At 37.0% G+C, this 18,037-nt stretch overlaps 1 protein-coding gene across 15 annotated transcripts in view; it reads right to left on the bottom strand.

The window, feature by feature from the left end:
- The window catches only part of LOC123775347 (SLIT-ROBO Rho GTPase-activating protein 1), a 301,727-nt gene that overhangs the window by 30,493 nt on the left and 253,197 nt on the right, over positions 1-18,037 (bottom strand). For 6 of the 15 annotated variants that reach the window (XM_069311774.1, XM_069311781.1, XM_045770462.2 and 3 more), the window contains 12 exons: positions 16,064-16,229; positions 14,951-15,172; positions 14,153-14,281; positions 11,989-12,210; positions 11,223-11,558; positions 10,000-10,118; positions 9,637-9,794; positions 8,937-9,149; positions 8,058-8,163; positions 6,788-6,884; positions 5,812-6,007; positions 2,002-2,046 (listed from right to left, as the gene is read on the bottom strand). In XM_069311774.1, the coding sequence (XP_069167875.1) occupies positions 2,002-2,046; positions 5,812-6,007; positions 6,788-6,884; positions 8,058-8,163; positions 8,937-9,149; positions 9,637-9,794; positions 10,000-10,118; positions 11,223-11,558; positions 11,989-12,210; positions 14,153-14,281; positions 14,951-15,172; positions 16,064-16,229 (2,009 nt within the window). The remainder of the gene's footprint in view (positions 1-2,001; positions 2,047-5,811; positions 6,008-6,787; positions 6,885-8,057; positions 8,164-8,936; positions 9,150-9,636; positions 9,795-9,999; positions 10,119-11,222; positions 11,559-11,988; positions 12,211-14,152; positions 14,282-14,950; positions 15,173-16,063; positions 16,230-18,037) is intronic. The other 9 variants (XM_069311775.1, XM_069311782.1, XM_045770459.2 and 6 more) reach the window with 3 other exon arrangements.

Genomic DNA, 18,037 nt, shown 5'->3' on the forward strand with positions numbered 1-18,037 from the left:
AAGAAAACATAGTATATGGCTGGTTTACATTTTTGATGTAGCTGTCCAACCCTTATGGACTGGACAGTATAGTTATGACTTTATTGTATTCAATCTCTGATGATCCAAGTGACTGGGTACCTTTCCTCGAATTGCGGCTCTTATCCTGTCCCCGTATCCCAGCGCTTATCCTGTCCCCGTATCCCAGCTCTTATCCTGTCCTCGTATCCCAGCTCTTATCCTGTCCTCGTATCCCAGCTCTTATCCTGTCCTCGTATCCCAGCTCTTATCCTGTCCTCGTATCCCAGCTCTTATCCTGTCCTCGTATCCCAGCTCTTATCCTGTCCTCGTATCCCAGCTCTTATCCTGTCCTCGTAGAAAACAGTATCCTGTTTTTTTCCCTTTAGAAAAAAGAATGCCAGTGGCGAGGCTCAGAAGTCAGGCTCTGAACATACGGCAAATGAAAGATTGTTTCTGAGCAGGACAACTGGTTGCTCCCATTCCCTCCCTGCTTACTCTGTACTTTTTAAGAGGTTCATGTTAAGTCAAATGTGAGATGCCAAAGATTAAGGAACTGTGTTTAAGTCTCAGTGCTGCCAAGCTGTAGTGGGTTGGGGGTAATGGCCAGACAGGCAAATTACTAGTACCATTGACACAGTACTGGCACAGTTGACTAAGGCGCATCTGGGAACATTCCATGAGTAGGTTCGAACCATCATCACGGCCCTTGTGGCTTTGTTCATTTACTAGTACAGCAGTTGATAACAGGAGTGCCTGTTTGGCAGTTCCTGTAATGTCAAGTAGCACTTGGAAGGTCATTAAATTGATCTGACTCACCCCTCTGGAAGCATTCCAAGCTGGACTAAGTATGTTCAACTATCTTCCTTGCAACTGTATGACCCAGAAAGATCATGTGAAAATATAATTCTGTGTAAGTGTGGATATTATTGGCCAGTCCTGAATGTGTATGAGACCCTTTATCGTATCACCAATATATACAACTAAATGTCCTCCTATGAAATAAGCTTTTCATACACAGTCCAGTGACCTCTAAGTTCAAAATGCAAAAAAGCAGACATAAAAATGTTGAAGTGTTTTGATACTGGAACATTTGATCAAAATAGAGAGGATGGACCAAATATTTCATAAATTAACATATGGGATAAAAATCTGGGCCAACTCTGCATGAACACATTTAGATCATTTCTAGGAAGGCCCGCTCCTCAGTAGCACCTCTGTGTTCATGCACTGTTACTGTTAAAGCCTACGGTGCTGGGCCTCCGAGATCCACTTTGATCCTCCAGGAGCCGGGACCAGAACCTGGCTCTATCTACAAGGTAAGAGGAGCTTGGGGAATCAGAAATCAGATGTGAACAATTTTTACTCTGTAGCCAAACTACAGTACCTTCAAAAAGTAATGGGAAATGTTTGATATGCTCCTGGGGGCCAGATTCACGAAGCAGTTACGCAAGTACTTACGAACGTGCTCATCTTTCCTCAATATTTGACGGCTTTGGTTACATTTATAAAACAGCTTACAAGCATGAAAACTTCCCAATCACCTGTTGTTGTTGTTATTGTTATAAACAGCCTCCTGGTGTTTCGGAGCTCGTTAACTGTTTAATAATTGTAAACAAAGCCGCCAAAGATTGAGAAAAGATGTACATGTTCGTAAGTGCTTGCGTAACTGCTTCGTGAATCTAGCTCCTGCTTAATTACCGACCACATGAGCTAGCAAGGACAATAAGCCACTGAATAGTACCGAAAAAACTTTCTACATGTTTCACTGTAATCTGTGTAACAAAATGACATAAGATACAGGATAACTACTGTACAAATTGGTGCTTATCTCAGTAAACAACCCATCATAATCTACAGAGGTGAACCAGATGCTTCAGTAATCAAAATGCTCCAGAATACATTGCCCCATGATCTTCAGTCTGCAAAATATAAAAAACTTGGGAATAAAACTAATAAATTATCTCGTGCTAATAAGAAGAAATACAAATATGGTCAACTTACTTCCAAATATCTGAAGCGTTATGTCTTTGTCTCTAAATACTGAATCTGCAAGGAGAGCCACAGAGACAATCAAGAGACGTGCATACAAAATGGAGGTGAGAGTTCACTGGCAGAAAAACTAAAAGTTAATAGATTTACTATTGATGACACAGAAAAGTAAAACCTTGAAATATTTTAAAATAAAACAGTAATTAAATTCCATCACATTTCACTGAAATTTTAAACGATGTGGCATGAAGGAAACACGTAAGCAAATCAAGACAAATATTTGCACAAAGTGGCACTTAAGTATTTAAGTGCCACTAAATGTGCACAACTTGATGGGTAATAATATGGCCCGAGCTGAGAGGATCACGTTCAAAAACTTCCGTACATTAAACTAAAATCTATTTTGTAATTCAATTAGACTGGTGTAGTCCGCAAAAGTTTTGATAATTCTAATCTTTAGCTCACATTAGTGCCTAATTTCCAATATGTCAAGTTCAACACTATTTGCATAAATATAAGCCACATCTTTTATTGCCCTCAAAATGGCCAAAGTGGGGTTGGTGGTTACAACAGAGGTCTCCCACCGCCCCTCACTAGTTACCTTCACCCAAGTGGTCACCACGTTGTTACCACCTCACTGTAAGTCACCACGACCTCAGTCCCCATAGTCCACCACCATCAAGGCAATCGTCACTACAATTACTCAATGCAAGGACATAAATGGCAATTCTTGTTTTGACAAAAACTTCCTTTTTTAAACATGTATTTTTAAGAATAATCAACAAAAATTGCCTACATAAATAGTTCAGTTGAAATATTCCCGATGGATATTAGATAAAGACTTGCCTTTTCCAATCTTCTAAAAGTCAATTTTGTAAACAAAATATACTTACAAATTATTAATAAAATACTAGCAAGAAATTATTTTTAGTCCATATGGACATGAATGGATCCTGTCCACAGATATTTATTTTACCCATAATGGCGTTGATAACGGACACAAACGGAATGCGGGTAATGCATTATAACTGTTTGGCACACACTCAACAGATCCATGCATTTTCCCTCTAAATCTACCATACAAATAAGTATCTGTACAGTATGTGACAAAAGACTCAAATTTGATCACAGACCAGTAATAACTTTACCATAATTGTTTACTCTTTCCTTCATATAGGGAGATTGTGTGTGTGCATGGTAGATTTGGGAGAGCCAGTGTGTAAAGCTGAGCAATACAGGATAAACAAATTTAATGCATTACCATTACTGAGGTCAAGGAAACAATAACAGGCAGCTAGCCCCATTCTAACATTAACCTACTCTACATAACTAGAACTAGGAGATATGAGGAAGGCTTGCCAATTCTTCAAATACTTTAAATAATACACAATTAAGTTACTATAAATGTGTCAATTTCCAGTACATAGTAAAAAAACAAATTGCAGTACTGTATTGCAAATGGCAATTCCACGTTGCAACGTTGAAGAGCTAGTTCACCAGTCACCATTCAAGAGCGAGGCTAAGACAGACATTACAGACAATACAGTGGAACCTCGAGTGGGGAGCGTCTCCATCTACGAGCATTTCAGGTAACGAGCGAGTCACTCGTGGACAATTTGTCTCGATTAACGAGCAAACCACGTGGCGCGGTTCTCACAAATTCTCGGACAAATTTCATTGTACTTTTCAAGTTTAAATGAAAATTGTAAAACACAACATTTATAATAATTACATGTATTATAGTTACATTATAAAATGTCATATTGATGTTTTTTGGGGGGTTGAACGGATTAATTTTATTTCCATTATTTTAAATAGGGAAATTAGTTTCGCAAGACGAGCTCGATGCCAGAACGGATTAAATTCGTTAATCAAGGCTCCACTGTACTTGCAGCACTTCACTTTCTATACAAACCCTAGCTGCTTTATACAAGAACAACTTTTCTCCTTACCAAGTCTTCAAAGAAATACAATCCAGCTTTGTAAAGGTAAAGCTGTTGATGGTAATTTTTAAGGGGAATTTATTGAACATTAAAAAGTTCGTGTTAAAAGCAGTCTTGAATGCAAGAATAGAATTTAAAATGTGGGATTTTAAAGTGAGAACCAACTAATAAGTTAAGTCTTTAAATTGAGGTCTAAACTTTTTTTTTGCAAGAAATAGTTCCAAAACTCACTTGAAAATAGAGGCCGTTTATATTCATGCAAAAAATTTGACCTTAACTTTTAAACGCTATAATATAAAATAATGTCAAGACATACCAATGTTTCAGCCCATTCCAACAGGACAAGAGGTGACTCAAGTAGACACAGCCTCTCGGGCAATATATGTACCTACCCTCAACACCTACAAGGGATGCACCTAAATGTTGCCTTTGTAATGAAGCTAACTGTTAATTCCTCATACGTGCCACCACTCAAAACCCGTGTATTACACTCACACGTATTGCTACACATCATGACAATACTAATTTTTAAAACCAGACAAATTAATGGACTCCTGTGATGCCACACATTTATAATTTCAGTAATTCGTTTTCATGAAGTATATTGCAAATTACCGAGATGACAAGGTTTTACCATCTACGAGCAAGATAAGAAATGTTAAACTTAGCATAAGAGATATTATTATAATATATTCCAATTATTAAAGCAATACAAATGGAACAAGGAACACAAGGACATGTTACAAAAATTAAAAAAAAAAAAAAAAAATGTACACCGTTGTCAAACAAAACTGAAAACAATAATCAAATTATAACATATATGGTGATTTATTAGCAAGCATGACAACAACAAAAAATGCATAACTAAATGAGGATAATAAAGAAAATCAAAGATATGCCAACAATGATGAGTCAGTATCAACTACAGTTCTGTACTGTACTAACAAAAAACATGATTACAAATTCTAATTCCTCTACACACATTAAAATACAAGGGATTTTTTTTTATGTAAATGTTTCCAATTACAAGGAGAGAGCCTGAAATGTCTAGAAACACCTGAAACGTCATGTTTATGTAAATTTACTGATTCACTTTTAAGGAAGATGGTAAATCCTGTATGCTCAATTGCAAAATGTTGCAAAGGTCAAAGCAAAGATTGAGGGGAATAATATCCATTTTCCATACTTTTGGAGGAATAAGCAATTACAAACTACTACTTACTACTCAGGGACAAAATAAATTGAAATTTGTCACTAACGTTATTATTCTATTTATCTCCTTACCACTATATACTACTCAAATTGTTTATATTTAATGGTGTAAGGTATATACAGTAGTAAGGAGCTCAATAGAACAAGGAATGATATCATGGAATGATGTGGTGCCACAGGAGTGGCATAGACAGTACAGTATATTGTAAGAACGAGGCTCAAGAGTTCACACGCATCAGCTATAAGAAACACATGTGTAAAGGCAAAGCATTTGTATAAACACATATGGGAATATTAGTTTACATTTAACAATTATACACACACTAGAAAGTTGATATTAGAAAAAAAATTCAGTGTCAGGGTAGTTAACAAATGGAATGCATTACACAGTGATGTGGTGGAGGTAGACTCCATACACAGTTTCAGATCTAGAGATAATAGAGCCCAATAGGCTCAGGAATCTGTACACCAGTTGATTGACAGTCAAGAAGCAGGACCAAAGAGCCAAAGCTCAACCCCCACAAGCACAACTAGGTGAGTACAACTAGATGCGTACACAAACAAGAACAGTACTGCTCTAAAAATGAGACATTTTCTGTGATGACCATGCTTGCTTCGGCTCCAATATCACAAAAATCTGAGACCTAATGAGACAGTGCGAACTTACCATCCTCCGACTGGCCTGGTTCAGAGTCAACATCATCATGAGCCTCTGACGGTGCATCTCCCACTTCAGCTTCCAGGTCTATAGAGTCTCGTGAAATGTATTTCTCATAGGTATGACCACCATCACTGGGGAAGATGTCTTCACTGAAGATGATTATATTCTTGATCAACTCGTTTACCAAATTCTGATACTGAACCTGTAATGAGTTTTATTGCTGGATATGGGAACAAAACTTCTTATTTCTCACTTATATGCTTAGTAATTTTCCAAGTACTCATGGAACTAGTTAGAATTCAACTTCTGCCAATTTTTTATGTATATAAGTTAACATGATATGCAATATTTTATTATATTTTATTATATATATATATATATATATATATATATATATATATATATATATATATATATATATATATATATATATATTATATATTATATATATATATATATATATATATATATATATATATATATATATATATATATATATATATATCAGATAAATTTAGCAAAATTTGCAAACCGAATTTGGATACAGATTCAAAATACTGTAATGATGAATGTATTAAAATATACTGCAACTAATCACGAGGAGCAGATCATTTATTGATAGTAAAATGACTTTGAACTTTAAAGTACTCTGTGGGGAGAATGCACACTTACAGTTGAGTACATTACCTCATGTCTACTAAGATTAACTTGGTCATTAGCTACAATAATAGCAAGATAAATTTGTAATGTAATATTGTTAGGAATACAGTATATTAATTCATCCATTCATATATACCCACAAGTTCCTTTAACCACTAGCTCATTACTATGCATAATAATATTGGTAATTTAAAGATAAGCATGGTACACAAATATTAAAAGTAAATTTATCAAGGACAATGGCAGTTTACCTCAAGAAATATTCTCAACACTTAAGGCAGTGACACATTTAATGTTTCTGTACAAATAATAAAAAGGTTACCTGATCTTTGTCTTCAGGTATCGGCACCAGAGTTGGACCAAAGCAGATGGCAAGGTTGTAGGGATCCATCATGTTTTCATCACTGAACTCAGACAGGCTGAAAAATTTACCAATTAAAAATTCAGAATATAACAGAAGATGCAGAACTAGGAAACAGTGTTGGTTCAACAGAAATTGTGAGAGATCCAGAGATCAAGAGAAACAAAAATGGAATAGATATAGAAAAAGGCCAAACCCTCAAACATACAAGGGATACAAAGAAGCACAAATCTACATGGAAATGAGAAGAAAGGCAGAAAGAAGCGTCGAGAAAAGGATAGTGGACAAATGTAAAACAGAACCAGGCCTATTCTATAAATTCATTGACAGCAAATTGCAGGTAAAGGATAATATTTAGAGGCTAAAAATGAGAAACAGATTCACGGAAAATGAAAAAGAAATGTGTGAAACATTAAATGAACAATTCTAAGGTGTGTTTGTGCAAAATTAAATTTTCAGAGAACAAGGCACAATAAGAGTTCCAGAAAACAACAGAGCACAAAGAGGTGTCTAGAGACGAAGTGGAAAAAATGCTCAAGGAGCTAAGTAGGAACAAAGAAGTTGGCCCAGAGTTTTCCTTTGGGTTCTGAAAGAATGAGCACCTGAGCTTAGCATTCCATTTCAATGGATTTTCCAGGCATCCCTGTGTACAAGAATCCTGGCAAAAACATGGAAAAAGGCTAATATACCGTAGTTCCAAACTACAAAAGTGGCACCAGGGAAGACCCCCTTAACTATAGACTTGTATCATTTACAAGTGTAGTAGTCAAAATGTTGGAAAAAATAATTAAAACTAAATGGGTAGAACACCTGGAGAAAAATGATAACAACAAACAGTATAGTTTTTGATCTGGAACATCCTGTGTAATGAATTTACTTAAAAAAAAAAATATATATATATATGCAAGCACAGTGCATGTCATCATACATCGCACAAGAAAAACTCTCATCACACATCAACTTATTTTACAGTAAAGTACCACAATCACTCCACAAAATCCAAAGTGGTTGGCCCACTACCCTGAACCTCCCCACCTCCACCTTGTATCCCAATTCCTGCTTAAGACTTCTTATATCCTAATCCTACCCATGCATTCCCTACTTACCAGTTCTATCACCTGAACGAAATTCAAGGAAAACAAGCCCAAATATTCACGTGTATATTTACCCTTATAAAAATTGCAAACTTCATTAGCTTGTTAAGTAGCAATGTGTATTTTGCAATACTTACTGGTTAAGGAATGCAAAGAGGTACCTCATGACGACAAACACCGGTCGGGGAAGACTTGTCACTACATCCCTCATCTTCACAACAAAGTCATGCTTCTTCTCCAGTGCTTTAAGGACATGAAAAAACAGATATCTGATTATCAAATTAATTAATTTAGCTAGCACAAAATAATTAGAAAATATATTACAAAGTAAACACAGCCTCATGGTAGAAAAGTGCATTAGTATCAGATGAAGGTCTTGAATTTGAAATTCAAAATAATTTAAGATGAGTTTGATTGATTTTGTATAATAAAAGTTTAACCTACACAGTATTATAATACCAAGGATTACATAATTTAAAGAAAAATTCAACCTATCCTGGAGGCCTGGTCGAGGACCGGGCCGCGGTCCCATCATATTCACAAAACTAATTACACCCTAAACTAAAATAATTCACTTATTGTACTTCAAATATTCCTTGGCCTAGTACAGCACACATATGTGGTATATTAGGCCTAAGATAGCATGTATTACATATAGGACTATTAGGAGAGGTTTGGTTATATTGGGTTCTATATTTATGTTGCCATTAAAAAAATTCCCCATTTGGCAAAATTCAGTAATACAAACTTCAACTTTTTGGGTGATCCATCACTATATATTGATATTTTTGTACCTCTGTGAGTACTTGATATTTTTGTACCAGTTACTGTAAGTACTGATCCATCACTATATATTGATATTTTTGTACCTCTGTAAGTACTTGATATTTTTGTACCAGTTACTGTAAGTACTGTCATCTTAGGAGGCTGGGCTGAAATAATAACAATGTAGAATTGAGACCTATCCATAAATGTGTTTCTCCGGGACAAACACGACTACATACAACAACACTCACGAGCAATTTCCATGAACTGATCGAAGAAGACGGTGGGAAAGAGAGGCTCTCGGAGTTCTCTCAGATACAGCTTGAGAACTCCTGCTACGCTGTTGATGTCTGAAGCATCTGTCACATCTGCCAGAGGGTCCTCCATCCTTTCAAAGGATTCACGGAAGTTGTTTATTTCCACCTGGGAGCCAGATACTCTGAATATACCTTGATGGTGCAGTCCTGGAGAGAAAAGTAGTTTTCTAAATAACTTTTTTATAGCCTAATTTGCTTTTTAAATTTACAGCTGCATCATATTACAAATTCTTGCATTGTGCATTAATGATGACTAATGAATATTCATTTACAAACATCCTTTCCAGAAACCACAAATGGAAAAGTATCTTTCACTTTCACTACAGCCAGTTTGATGCACGACATATGCTAAGAAAATGATACAACATTGTTAATGTCATTGATTAACAAAGTGAAACAACATAATTAATGTCAAAGTTTAGCAAGGAAAATGTAACTGATTAATGGTATGTTAATAAGCAGTCTCGCATTCACAAACAGCTGTATGGTAATGAGGAGACAGTACTAAACCAGTGTTACTCTAAGGGCAACAAAATTAATAAAGATTGGTTATTCAGAAATTGTGGAGAGAAACCTATTAAAAGGCCATGCCTTGTTTTGAGACCTTGAAAAATACAAAAATACTACTACCAACCATATAGATTGATGACCCTAATGCAGGACTTCATTATGAGTGGTATATCCTGTCCAGTGGCTTCCAGGTACTCCTCTAGTGATCCACCAAATAATTTGGGTTGACCCATCAGAGGGTTCCGCCCAATGCGACGACGCCGAGGTTTGTTCACTAGATTTCTGAATTAGTACATGCATGTTATTTTCCCAAATGATTTTCATTATACAGTTGTATTCTTATATTGTCCACATAACAATGAAAATAACAAAATTTTAAACCATATATAAAATTTGGGTGTACCAGATGATGAATTCAGTATTCACTATCACACAACTGGACAAGTAAAATGTTATTTTATTAACAAGCCTTACAAACACTTCTAACCTTGTTGGTGTGGGAGAAGAGGTGGTTTGTGTTTCATCACCAAGAGCCTTTCGCATAAGTTCATACCGAGCCTGTAATCGAGTGATCAGGTTGCTTCCAAGAGTGTATTCACGAAATTTCTGCAAAGTAACAACAGGGAAATAAAATCTCATTTACTATATTCACCAAATATATGGAGAAAAAAAGAAAATCAATTTATGATTAACTGCTAAACTGTGCAGCTATTTAAAAGTACTACATCAAGGTGTGCATGATTAAGAATGCTTTGAAAATCAAATGGGCTTAGTACCAAGTAGTCGTCAAATCCTAAATATGAATCCATTTCCACAAGGTTATACTGAAAAGGGCCTGAGGTCGTTTCAACGATGCATAGATGCACGAAACAACGTCCAAGTGCTGCGATTGTGTGCTTTGCACTGTGAGCCTTATAACTAGCAATGTGTTCACTGATATCTTAATGTTGTACATAGTCCTAATCACAGTCAGGATCATCTATGACACTATCATCGCAAAATAACTGCAGTTACTTATTTATTCATAATTATTAACTAGTGCTGTGGCCCCCAGCTGCACAGTGGTGCTGTGAGCTCCTGCTGCATATGCCAGCCTTGGTCGCTGTGGCAGTACTGAGGCTCTCTCAGCCAGGGAGAGGATGCACATAATTTTGTTCAAGATGGCCTCTGTTTACTGAAGTCCTGAGGCACAGGATGTAAGCCCCACGTACCCACAGGAGTTTTGAATCATTCCCTATACCTGAAACTGCCTTTAGGCACTATGTGCCCCACCAGTCGAATGCAGTGAGGGGTAAAGCAAATTTGAAACAAACGTTGCTTACTCAGTATGAATCAAACTCAAAGTCCTTGATTAATAGTTAGAATTAATGTGGAAAATATTACAAATTACTTAGGAATAAAGCAATTATTAATAATTCTGGCAAACTTTGGGAATTACCAAGTTGAAGTCATGTAGCAAAGTCACTGAAACAAATATATTTTGTTTATTAATGTAATTGATTGTTACAATTATCTGTTGAGTTTATATACATAGTATAATAACATTTTCTACAGTCGTATTAAATACAGTACATATTTCTCAATACCAGTACATTCATCAAGCTCAGTTATGATGTACTGTATGTAAATAGGTTTTGAAATTCACTAAGCAAAGGGTTAATATTTATCTTATGCATACTAGACACAAATATGTACAACATAAGTACTTACACTGAGATAAAAATCTTCTGTTTCTTGTCTGTCAGCTTTCATTTTGATGAGCATCGACTCTGGTTGCTTGTTGTCAGGCCGAGGCTCATCAATGAAATAGTGAGCACAATCATAGTCCCGCTGGTTGATCATCTCCATCAACGTCTTTTCAGCTGTCTCTATGGTCTTCCAAGTTTCTTCAGATTCTGTTTTGAGGCTTGTGAGTCTGGAGACAAGGTGAGCATAGCGCTTTTCCATCTCCTCTTGTACTTGTCTATTGACCACAACCTGGTTCACCTGTGTTGTATTGGAATCCTCATGAGTCTGACACTGCGGGGTAACAGTGCCTGCCACATACTAGTCCATAGAGCGAATAAGAAAAAATAGCGATAAAATACAGACCTATGAACAGAATATACAAAACTAATTATATTAGTGGGACCATATGAATCAAGACTTTTAAAATATATTTTATCTATAAGATAAAAGGATACAAATATATACATATTATAGGAAGAAGCATTGAAATGACTGAAGAGGTACAGATAAATGGAAAATAAGTTACAAGTGACTAAGAGTGCACTTGCGAAACTAACCGGGATTATTTGTAACTAGAGGTATAACAACTTACTGGTATCTTTTACCAGTAAAGTTTCAAGAGTTCTACTCTCTAAGGCCATCCTAGTACCAGTGGTATGACTTCTATAGTAAAGTCATGTGGTATCCTTTTTTGTATTTCAATCTCAAAACATATTCTTCTACCTAGCCCAACTTTTCACTTCCTCACCTCGTCCCCTTTGTGTCCTTGGAATTCAAATTTCTTAGGAAGCATGAAGGCTGCATTGTTGAATTCTAGGAACCTTTGTTTGTCCAAGCGGGAATCAAGGTTGTTTATAGACTTATTGAGCTCATCAATACCACTCTGCAAGCTCCTTCGTAGACACTCCTCCCCAGAGACATGGGTAAGAAGGGCTCTGGCTATACTGCTGTGAAACCCAAAGTCCATACACTGAAAAATATTGAAATACATACATAAATGCATACATTTTATCATTACCTCATTTCCAATTTTCATGGTGTGAGGAGGCATCATCAGCCAAGAGAAAAAGAGGCAATAGTTTAATGAAACATAATACTTACAGAACGTTAAAACTGCAAATAAAAGTATCGCTTACCAATTCATTACTGTGTTCATATGGTACTGTATTGCATCATATATGCAGATAAAAGATACTGTACTGCAAACACAGATACAGTATATGGTATGTACCCCTTTTGCCTGCACTCTAGACAATATGGATTGATTAACTATAAATGTTCCCAATAATTTAGATGGCTTACTGAATGGACTTGAGCAGTAAAAGATGACTGCACTTTCTCCAGGTCAACAACTTCTCCAGCTTTGGATGGTGCTGTTAATATACAATAACATTCCACCCTGGAGAGCACTAGTGTCTTGAAAAGTACCATCATTGGTTTGGCATCTTTATTTGAAAGGTTTTCGTTATCCAGCCTATCATTTTTCTTGCAGTTGTAACACCTACTTTATTGAGTTCTATAAAAGTAAGGCTTAGCAACATGATTACTCCCAAATTTTTTATGTATCAGTTCTTTCAAACCAGACTTCCAATGAACCAGCCACTTTCCTTCCTTGACTCTCCTTACTCTCACTCTGATTACATAAGCTCCTCTGGTCAATAACACATCCCATGTATTTAAACAGACAAACCACTTGTACTTTACTATGACTAACTATTGAAGATTCTGGGAATCATTGTCCCCATGGCTAGGTCTCTGACCAGGCCTCCTGGTTGCTAGTCTAATTGATCCACTGGGCTGTTTGATGAGACTGCCTGACATTGGAGTCACAGCCTGGTTGATAAGATATCTTTGAAGGTGCTTGTTGACTTCTCTTTTGAACACTGTGGGAGGTCAGCCAGTTATACTCAATGTGTGTAGGGAAAGAGTGCTGAAGTCTTGAGTCGTTATGTTGATCAAGTTCTCTCTCAGTGTGCCTACTGCACCTTTGCTCTTCAGTGGAGCTATTTTGCACATCCTGCTATGCCTTCTGGTCTCATGTGGCCTTAATTCTGTGTGCAGATTTGGGATCAGTCCTTCCAATATTTTTCATGTGTAAATTATTACATCTCTCTTCCACCTGCGCTCTAGAAAATACAGATTTAACATTTTCAGGCAGTCCCAATAATTTAGATGTTTTATAGTGGATTCATTAGGTAAACGATCTTTGCATGCTCTCCAGGACAGCAATTTCTTCAGCCTTGAATAGAGCTGTTAGTGTGCAACAATATTCCACTCAAGAGAGCATTAGTGTCTTAAAAAGTATCATCATATGTGTGGCATCTCTTGTTTGGAATGTTCTTGTTATTATTCCTGTAATTTTTCTTACAGTTGTAACAGTAACTTTGTTGTGATCTTTAAAAGTAAGGTCTTCTGACATGATTACTCCTATATTTTTTTACACTGCTTTTTCTTTCAATACAGGTAGTGTGGTTCGACTGTGTTTTATGTGTGGTTTCTGTTTTGATGAATAACGTATAATTATGTGTACTGTACAAATGTTTTGATCATAAAAAAAATGTGTCATTATACCTGTACATGGATACTAAAACGTAACATAGTTGAACCATTGTTATCAACTCACTATAGCTTCCCCATCAGTAATTAACAAAAAATGCTTAACTCTGAGCAGTTTCTAAATCAAATGTTACTTGTACAAATAACCAACTCTCACATACGAAATGAAAACAAATTGACAACATTTTAGTTTGTATTGGACCCTTTTTTTTATCCCCCTTCTCAAGTCGTGGCATGTGACTTGATAACAGTCACTTATATAGTATTATAATTACAAGACAATGAGAGCTCAAAGTCATAATGGCCCAACACAAAAGTAATTCTAAAGTTTACAAAATAGTCCATCAAGTACTCACATCAACAATGTCAGAGAGATCCTCCACAAAGTATTTATGAATGGCAGCATTAGCAGAATCCATAGAAAGAATATATTCATTTCGAGCCTTCAGAGCCTTCAGCTTAGCATCCATGTATTTGTTACTCCGCTGTAAAATAACAAACAGGTCAAGCATGGGCTACATTTATACATTTTTAACATGTCTAATATAATGGCAATACAAAGCATGATTTTAAAAATCTATTCAAAGTTCAGGGACCAAAGTTCTGAACCAACTCCACATAACTTATTTTTTTTTAATTTCAGGCTTTTCCTGTAGTAGCAAAGGTGAGACTGCCTTAAGAATAGCAAGGTTAGGTTTCTCATTTTAAAAGATCTCTGGTGTCTACGTATATCCCAGATGGTCTCGGGCAACTCCCAACTTTCTAATCAGTAGATTCACCATTTGGTGATGGCTGTGGTAGTTAAGCAGTATAGTGTGTAGTTATTTTCAGAAAGTTGTTCAAGAGATTTAGTGTTGTAAAACCTTTTTCAGAGAAAGCTTGACCATCTTTAAATGTTTGTTATGTCATTGTTGGTGGATTGCCTCGGTTTTCTTTTATGGAACTCTGATCTCCATGAGATCATGGAGTTTTTTGTTTTTAATCATACTGTGCTTGTCTTCAGTGGGTAGGAAAAGTCATAACAATGCCTAACATGATTTTGGTGTCCTGATGGTGGTCAATGCCAAAACATGAGATCTACTACAGTAATTTGCCAGAAACAAAACTAAAGCACTGTAGATTGAAGAAATAATGATTAAAAACTGAAAACTTACCTTCTGAATTTCCTTTTCAATGACCCTAAACTTCTTGCTCTTCTCCAGCTTCTCCTTGGGTATAGCCTGCTCCAGTTTACTTCTCTGAGCCTCAAAGTTACGCAACTTTGTTTCTGCATTCTTAAACTCTGTTTGGTATGTGTGGTACGTGCGCATGGTGGTATGCAGTTCATGCAATACCTTCAAAAGCTCTTCATGACTCTCGTACCCAATTTCTCGACACTGAAAAAGTTTTGGAAGCCAAATTACCGACAGCAAAAATACTATACAAAGTTGATATTACTATATACTGTACAGGAAACAAGTTATATATTCAACTAATGAATGACAATACTGTACAGTAATACCAAAAAATTTAGAAATCAAAGAAGCACAAAATGAGAAATGGATGTAAATTAATTATATCTTGTTCTATGCCATGGCTGCTAGGATATGTTCAATATAAAATTATCACTCGAGAATAATCTAACAGAGAATGATCAATATATATATTTCAAGTTTGCAAGTCCCTGATGTATGCAAGTTTCACTTGCATCCATTAGGGACAGGTGTAACGTACTTTCTCAAGTGTTCCTCAACTTCCATGCTAATACAGTATGGTCATTCTTTATACTACTCACTTTATCTTGAGTGTTGAAAAGTTTGAGTAAACTTTATGAAAGTGCTGTAGCCTATCACTGAATTAATATGAATAGCTTTAGCTAGGCCAAGTTGACAAGAGGATTTGCATCATCAATACTCTGCTAGCCAAGAGGACTTGCATGATTAATTCTCTGTTGGGTAACAGAATAAGTAAGACCAATCCTTTAGCAAAGAGAATGCAGCCTTTGAGGAACCTGTCTTTCAAGGACAATCCCCCTCTTGTTTTTCACATAGATAATAGTTTTTAATAATTGTACAGTACAGTACTAACAAAAACAATTTTGATCAATAAGATTCACTCTACTGACCATTTTCTATGTTCACTGGTTTGAGCGTCCAAAGACAATTTTGACCATCTTTCATCTACAGAAGGACAGCTTTTACCTGTGTATCCAGCATGCAGTTGTTTTAATCTTCCTTCAGTATTCTTATTTTTACTTGAGACACAAAATAGTAAAATAAAAAAATTACCCTTTTGTAAATTCTCTGTACATCGTCCTGGACTTGGGTAAATCTGGGAATGATATTGTTGAGGTAGACATCAGCCATGGCAGCCTGGTCCCGTGCATCTTTCCTTGTCTGGTTTACCAAAGAATTCCAACAACTGTACACACTAAACAAATGCAGCTGTTCACGTCTGAAAACAAAGATTGCATTATCAGTCACAGTTCCAGCCATTGTGCAGGTAACAAAGCATGTAACAAAATGCTTAAAAACTAGTTTTAGTTGATCTTAAGGTTCTGTGACAGGTAACAACAACGAATTGATAACATATTGATTATAAATACTGAACATGTTATTCGGATCACAACCTAATCCAACCTAATCAAAGTTAAAACGAGCATAGACGTTTATAGACATAGAGCTGTCTATTGTCCAAGGGCACAACCCTTCTCATATTCAATAGGAATAATTTAACAAATTAAATTTCAATCATAAACTTTTTTGTTGTGAACTAATAAACTGTAAACCAGTAAGAATAGAATAGTAAGAATAGTCAAATAATTAAAATCTTAGTCATTGCCTCAAAAAAATAGGCACAGTAACACTTTAGTGATGGGGGGGGGGGGAGAGAGAACAGAAGAAAAAAAGGGGAGTGAGAGTGAGAGAGTGAGGGTGAGTGAGGATGAGACAGTAAGAGCGAGACAGTGAGTGAGTGAGAGAGTGTGAGAGAGTGAGGATGAGGCAGTAAGAGTGAGACAGTGAGTGAGTGAGAGTGTGAGTGTGAGACAGTGGGAGAGAGTGAGTGTGTGAGAGTGAGAGAGTGTGAGAGAGTGTGAGAGAGTGAGAGAGAGAGAGTGAGTGAGAGTGAGAGAGAGTGAGTGAGAGTGTGAGAGAGTGAGTGAGAGTGTGAGAGAGTGTGAGAGAGTGAGAGTGTGAGAGAGTGTGAGAGAGTGAGAGAGAGTGAGTGTGAGAGAGAGTGAGAGAGAGTGAGTGAGTGTGAGTGAGAGTGTGAGAGAGTGAGTGAGTGAGAGTGAGAGTGTGAGAGTGAGAGAGTGTGAGAGTGAGAGAGAGTGAGAGTGAGTGTGAGAGTGTGAGAGAGTGAGAGAGAGTGAGTGAGAGAGTGAGTGAGAGTGAGTGAGAGTGAGTGAGTGAGAGAGTGAGAGAGTGAGAGTGAGTGAGTGAATGAGAGTGAGTGTGAGAGAGTGAGAGTGTGAGAGTGAGAGAGTGTGTGAGAGAGAGAGAGAGAGAGAGAGAGAGAGAGAGAGAGAGAGAGAGAGAGAGAGAGAGAGAGAGAGAGAGAGAGAGAGAGAGAGAGAGAGAGAGAGAGAGAGTGAGAGTGAGTGTGAGTGTGAGAGAGTGAGTGAGAGTGTGAGAGAGTGAGTGAGAGTGTGAGAGAGTGTGAGAGAGTGAGAGAGAGAGAGAGAGTGAGAGTGAGTGTGAGTGTGAGAGAGTGAGTGAGAGTGTGAGAGAGTGAGTGAGAGTGTGAGAGAGTGTGAGAGAGTGAGAGTGTGAGAGAGTGTGAGAGAGTGAGAGAGAGAGAGAGAGAGAGAGAGAGAGAGAGAGAGTGAGAGAGAGTGTGAGAGAGTGAGAGAGAGTGAGAGTGAGAGAGAGTGAGTGAGTGTGAGTGAGAGTGTGAGAGAGTGTGAGAGAGTGTGAGAGAGTGAGAGAGAGTGAGTGAGAGTGAGAGTGTGAGAGAGTGAGAGAGAGTGAGAGAGAGTGAGAGTGAGAGTGAGTGTGAGAGTGTGAGAGAGTGAGAGAGAGTGAGTGAGTGAGAGTGAGTGTGAGAGAGTGAGAGTGAGTGAGTGAGTGAATGAGAGTGAGTGAATGAGAGTGAGTGAGTGAATGAGAGTGAGTGAGTGAATGAGAGTGTGAGATTGTGAGAGAGTGAGTGCGAGTGTCCGTCCATCCCTCATGCAAGGGACATGACACTTTCACTGATGACAACTGAGAAATGAGTGAAATACTTAGGACACAATGTGACTGCTTTCAGTGATCCCGGAA

This window comes from Procambarus clarkii, chromosome 70, assembly GCF_040958095.1.
Source record: "Procambarus clarkii isolate CNS0578487 chromosome 70, FALCON_Pclarkii_2.0, whole genome shotgun sequence".
Lineage (NCBI taxonomy): Eukaryota > Metazoa > Arthropoda > Malacostraca > Decapoda > Cambaridae > Procambarus > Procambarus clarkii.